We start from the raw sequence: 6,798 nt of genomic DNA on the forward strand, positions 1-6,798 counted from the left end.
GCACAGATTTAATAGACAGACAGACAACCACACACAGTGCCATCCAGGATGCCTGTAAAATCACAATAGCACTTTGAAGTCTTAAAATATGGGAGGTGCTGTGTATAATGATTAGTTCTGCATCTTGGCTAGCTCACCAAGGGTACTAATTAAATGTATAGCAATCATGATCATGATTATTGATGGTAATAATAACTGTAATTGTAAATACTTGAGTATAAACAATGGTGTGACACTCTAGAATTAAAAAAGACCCTTTGTTAAGCTTTGGTAGCATATTATCCAGAGAGTGTGGTGATCAGGGATTCTGTAAAAGCTTGTGCCTGTCCCACTATTCTAAGAAGCATAACCCGGCAACCACAAAGAGCACCATATCTGTTTTAACAGGCTGTAAAAGTTTGATATGAAACTGCCTCTTGGAGAGGATTTTACCTAGAAGAACTTGGTAATCTTGAAAAACAAGAATGTGAGCTTTGACCTTCTCAGTGAAAGGTACATTTTCTAAGCTCCTAACAAGGAGTATCCACATGAAAGAAAATGACAGCTCTGTGATTTCTTCCCAGGTTGACTAGCTGCTGTCACATTTAGGGATATACAGAGTTTCTAGGGGGAACAAAGGCAAAGGCAACTTAAATGCAATCCAATTCCAGAACTTCAACTTTCATTTTTATACATTTCAGAATCACTTATGTGACAAAGTAACTTATGTAACCCCAGAAGAACAGAACAAATGACTTTTAAAACTGTCAGATGTGTGATAATCAACCAGGCTGAGAAATAGGGACCCTAACTCAAGCCTGATATTTTATACAGGTGAATTTTATCAATGTTATTTATTAGACATATGTAAACTTTTAGAAGTGCTCTGGGATTCCCGTTCAGTGAATATCTGTTATGTGGCAGCCATATGCCAGAGGCGAGACTGTGACAATGAGCTAAGTGGGTATTACCCACCACCCCCACCCCCAGCATCCAGTCTTTCCAACATCAGGGAGCTAATTCCTCATGTGGTTGCACAATTGCAGTAGTACTAATATCTACAATGGAATAACAAAGGCAGAGGAGGGTCCAACAGAGGGTAGGCCTTCTAGGCTATGGTTTCTTCCCCAGCCCCCACCCCCTGAGAAAATGGCCGCTGCCCTGAAAAAATGACTACAGGCAAGATCAGACAGAATCAATCTTGGAGGGAAAGATGGGGTAGAGTGGGGAATGTTAGTGGAAGATGAGAGATGGAAGAAGGGAGTCCAGATCTTAGGAAACAAATAGGGTGCCCAAACCACCTCAATTTGCCAAGGACTAGTTCAGTTTTAGAACTGTGAGTCAGCAGGACTAGAAAGATAGATCCCCTGGATAGTGATAGTGTGCCTCCTTTGTCATACACACAACCTAGGTTCAAATCCAGCCAGTGATGGGTTTCCTTGGGAGCAGAATATTTTGGTGTTGCAGGTTTCCGGTACTTAGCACTGGCAGTGAAGTAGAGCAGAAGAAACACACACCCAGCAGTGTGTGGAAACAATCACAGCATTCCCTGCTCCATACTTCCCCTCTGGACCTCTAGTTCTTTTCTCCCTTCCTCTTTACCCTCCAGAAGCTTCAGCCCTCCAAATCCAAACTCAACCAGCCTTTCCAGGAGTGCTAATAGGGACTTAGTAGTATATTTCCCACTCTATGAAGAATTTTCCTAGATAGCCACCTAATCAATAGAGACTCAAACAGGTTCTCAGTTCTTCTCTCCATCATCAAGGTGTTGGGAGTTGGGCTGTAGCAGCGCAGCAGGTTAAGCGCAGGTGGTGTATCATCAGGGTGTGGATTCAACATTCATTTCATGTTCCTGCACCTTTTTTCTCTAATTTTATTGTTTTATTAGAGAAATAACGACTGAGAGGTCAGTTTGTCACATGGGTACAATTCCTCATCTTCATAAATAGCTTTAGGAATACTTGATTCACGGGGCCAGGTGGTGGAGTACCTGATTGAGTGCACGTGTTACAATGCGAAAAGACCTGGGTTCGAGACCCCAGTCCCCATTTATAGAGGGGAAAATTTCACAAGTGGTGAAGCAGTGTTGCAGGTGTCTCTCTGCCTCTCTGTTTCTGTATCAACCCCTTCCCTCTCAATTTCTGGCTGTCTCTATTCAATAAATAAATAAATGTAATACCAAAAAATTTTAAATACTTGATCACATTTTTTAATTATTTGTTTATTGGATAAAGAAACTGAGAGGGAAAGGAAGACAGAGCGAGGGTGAGAGAAAGAGGAACACCTGCAGCCCTGTTTCAACACTTCTGAAGCTTCCCCTGCAAGTGGCAGCAATTTCTCATATTTTCATAAGTGTCTGCACATCATTTCTGCCACCAGCCTGGGTCTTCCTCCAGCACAGTGCATTGAGTCCCGGACACCCATTCAATCCCCTCCCTCCCTTCCCGCCCCCCTCACTCCTGGTTCTTGGCCTTGCTGTAAGTGACTCAAATCCAGTAAGTACATTCTCTTACAGCAATGATATTATATTAGTCATCTAAGACAGGATGGTAAATGAAAATTTCACCCAAATATTTTGGAAAATAAATAATTCATGGATGAAAGAAATAAAAATTTAAATAGGAAAATCTACTACTACTACTATTATTATTATTATATTGTATTGGAGGGTTAATGGCGTACAGAGCAGCTGTTGATACATGGATAGTTTCTCATTTCCCTGTAAAGATTTTCTGCAGACCACTTTCACCCATAACTTTGGTCCTTTTATACCATCATACAACAGGACCCCAAAATACTATTTTTTTCACCCTTTTTCTTTTCCTTTAGGGGGGGGGAAGTAATGGTTTACAGTCAATAGTAAAATACAGTAGTTGGTACATGTGTAACATTCCTCAGTTTTCCACATATCATGTTCCTTCAGTTAACCCTCATGGTGTTCAGCATCTCTGTAGGTGTTCCGTGAATACTTGATGGAGGTTAAACCATTTGTTTAAAATTAAGCTTACCCTCAGGGGCTGGGCGGTAGCACAGTGGATTAAGCGCACATGTTACAAAGTGCAAGGATGATCATAAAGATCCCGGTTTGAGCCCCAGCTCCCCATGCTCTGGCTCCCCACCTGCTGGGGTCACTTCAATGGCAATGAAGCAGGTCTGCATGTGTCTATCTGTCTTTCCCCCTCTCTGTCTTCCCCTTTTCTCTCAATTTCTCTGTTCTATCCAACAATAAATGACAGCAATAACAACAACAATAAACAAGGGCAACAAAAGGGAAAAAATGGCCTCCAGGAGCAGTGGATGTTTAGTGCAGGCACTGAACCCCAGCAGTAACCCTGGAGGCAATTAATTAATTAATTAATTAAAAATCACCCTTTAAATCAAATCAAATTTCCCTTGAGTAAGGGAAACTATTTCAGAACTGGGAGATAGTCCATCTGGCCAGGCTTATACTTTGCTGTATGCAAAGTCCTGATTTTGAACCCCAGCACCACATGGGAACACCAGAAACTCCATGGATGGTGGAGTTTTACTGTGATGCCTCTCTTCCAACTTCCCTCTCTCTCTCTCTGAGGTAAAAATAATGAAAAAAATAAATCATCCTGGGAGTAGTGGAATCATGTACACATGAGGCCATGGTACAGCAAAGGAGGAGGTGGAAGATGAAAAAGAGAAGGAGGAAAAAAGAAAGAATGGAGCAAGAGAAAAGTAGAAGAAAATAAAGACTTTTAACATGTTATGTGATCCCCAACTAGAGTGGACACTTTCCAGTTTTTTTTTCTGACTTGCTGCAATTTCTACACGATTCTGATACATGAACATGATGACATCTGAGCAATGCTTATGATGAAGGTTACTTTCTGGGACTCACCCAGACGCTTTCCCCAAAAGAAATCCAGCAACTGTTTCCTCTTGACTTCCTCCTGCCCTGCTTGTGCTCAGTCCCAGCCTCAGCCCAAAGCCCCAGAGCCCAAGTAGGACCTCACTCTGCTTCTCACTGCAGGAGATGAGGTCAAGAACAGAGAGACGGTGATTGGGCAGACCTTGTTCTAGCTTTGCTCAAAGCCCAGAGAGAGGCTTTTCTCTAATATCCTTGGCTGAGTTTTAGTACCTGAGGTCCACCTGATCAGGGCACATCAGATGAACTTGGCCTCTCCACTGTAAATATTTGCTGGATGCATATAAATGAGCTCTGTGGGTTTTGGCCTAGGACTGGTCCAGACTTCCATCTATCTGTTCCAAGTGTAGTTCTTCCCAATAACACACACACACACACACACACACACACACACACACACACACACACACACACACACACACACTCTACACATCCCATTTGACTACACACACACACACACACACACACACACACATTCTACACATCCCATTTGACTACCTGTCTTGGCTTTCGTTATTCATATCATGCAGCCTTTGGTAGAATGGCCACACTCTTTTGTTTACCAAGAGCCACATATCCATGAAGCACATGTTCACAATTTATTGTTGGAACAGACAATGACCTTCCATTTTCGGTGGTGCACTTCTTAACAAACCTCAAAACCTAGATATAGACCAGGACCCATGAGATAGGGAATATGTACATGTATCCATACGTTAGGGAAAAATATATACCTTAAAGCAAAAGTGCACAATAGTTTGCAGTGACTCAATAAATGCAGCAAGCGAGCAGAAAGACATCACAAAGTACCTGATGAAATAGTTTCTACTTAGACCTAAATACCCTCCTCACCTACCTCCTATTACACATCCCTCAATCACTCCAAAGCTAACCTTGTCAGGAAAACGTAAGGACTACAAAAGCTGAATAAGGACAAGAGACTGGCATACTTTAATGATGACTCTTTAGTCACTACCAGGCCACTCCATCACCTGGGGCCCTAGTCAGGGAGTCCTGGGATTTCTACACAGACATGATGGGCCTAGACCTCTAACAGATCGCTTTCTCCACTGTCACTGGTCATCTCCATCAGGAACAACATAATGGACCCCTTTGTAGGCCCCTATAGGACCTTTCTCTCAATGTGGATTAACAAGGGTAGGGAATGTTCTATTCTCCGAAGGAAGGCTGGACAACATACTCTATCTACTACCCAAGGAAGATGGGTCCTGAAATTAGTGCAGCCTGGAATGTTCCTAGATGTGACCACAGAATGCCAGCTTAGACCTACAGAGGTTACGCAGGCTTCTATGGGCCCCAGATCAAATCTTTTGAGTTTACAGTTAACAATATTTGTATACTTTCCCCATATTTTGGAGCTACTCTCTGCCCTGCAGCAGCTTTCCACTCCTATTTCAACTCTGAGTCCATCTCCCCAGATAATACCTTTGGTCCACCTGCATGTTAGCTGTCAGGCTCAGGCAAAAATCAGTAAAGTCATGAACCCCTTGAAATATACCCAAAATAGACCTACTAGCTTTTTCCAAAATGGAGGCCCCAAACCTCCATCTGCAATATTACAGCCTTTAGGTTCATGATTAGTTGACAATTTGTTCTGTTTTATATCTTAACTCTTTTTCAGCCACGAGGTTCCAGATGCTACCATGATGCCAACGTGACTTCACTGGGCAGATGACCCCACCAATGGTGATGGAAACTTAAAAGAAATAAAATTAATGCCTAGAGATCAGGCGATGGTTCACCTGGTTAAGTGCACACATTACAGTGCACAAGGACCCAGGTTCAAACCCCTGCAGGGAGAAAGCTTCACGAGTGGTAAAGCAGGGAGGGCTGCAGATGTCTCTCTGTCTCTTCCCCTTCCTACCTCCCCCTTCCTCTCAATCTCTCTCTGCCTCTATCAAGTAATAAATAAAAATATATTTTAAAATATTAATGCCTAAAGAGCAACTAGGTGATGTGAAAAAAATGAACCCATGGAATCTCTTGGTGAAGAATTCAGATCTCCCTGGGCTACATTTCCAGTCCAAAACATATGAAATTAGGGGGCATCAGGTGGTGGCAAACCAGGTTGGGGCACACATTACCATGCCCAAGGATCAGGGCTTGAGCCACCACTCCCCACCTGCATAGGGGAAGCTTCACAAGTGGTGAAGCAGATCTGCAGGTTTCTATATCTTCCACTCCTCAATTTCTTTCTTTCTTAATTACCAAAAAACCAAAAAACTCAAAAGGCATGGAAGGAGTCATGGTCCTTCCAAACCCAAGAGTCAATAGGCTGACTCTGGTAAAACCTCATCCACTTTTTCAGCGAATATGCAGCCATTCTCCAGTTCTTCTGTGGACCTATAGAGGGAACTTGGGGGCAAGAGAGGAAGCAAGGACAAGCAGTTTAATTGGCCAATACAGAGAGACACAGGTGGTACTGGTGTAGTTCAGGTGTCATGGTAGTTGCTTTTTAGCAGATAAGAACCAGGAGGTAGGCCCCAGAGAGACCTAGAAGCACAAGAGAAAAATGCCTATCCCAGGACTGCTTCACTCTCTGAAGGTAGGCTGGGTCAACCATTTGAGCAAGACCGGCCCTGAAATGAGTGCAGCCTAGAATGTTCCCAGCTGTAATCATGGACTATGAGCTCAGACTGACAGGGACACAGAGGTCACACAGGTTCCTGGGATAAATATAAATATATATTTATCAGGTGGATGGGATAAACAATTAATGGTATTTACATACTTTCCTCACGTTTGGGAGCTACTCTCTGCACTAATCTGCACTAATAGGGCTAATAGTCTAGCCCTATTCTCAACTCTGACACCATCTTCACAGACAATACAAAGGTAGAAAGCTTCCATAGCAGCTGCTGCGAAGGTTCTATTCAGTGGGATTAACCAATACGCTGCAGGCA

General features: G+C 43.0%; 1 protein-coding gene across 1 annotated transcript in view; it reads left to right on the forward strand.

The window, feature by feature from the left end:
- MAGI2 (membrane associated guanylate kinase, WW and PDZ domain containing 2) overlaps positions 1–5,667 on the forward strand; it is a 1,693,309-nt gene extending 1,687,642 nt beyond the window's left edge. The window contains exon 23 of the mRNA XM_060196342.1: positions 5,517–5,667. Within this exon, the coding sequence (XP_060052325.1) occupies positions 5,517–5,542 (26 nt within the window). The 3' untranslated portion in view covers positions 5,543–5,667. The remainder of the gene's footprint in view (positions 1–5,516) is intronic.
- The last annotated feature ends 1,131 nt before the right edge of the window (positions 5,668–6,798 follow it).

This window comes from Erinaceus europaeus, chromosome 8, assembly GCF_950295315.1.
Source record: "Erinaceus europaeus chromosome 8, mEriEur2.1, whole genome shotgun sequence".
NCBI classification, from domain to species: domain Eukaryota; kingdom Metazoa; phylum Chordata; class Mammalia; order Eulipotyphla; family Erinaceidae; genus Erinaceus; species Erinaceus europaeus.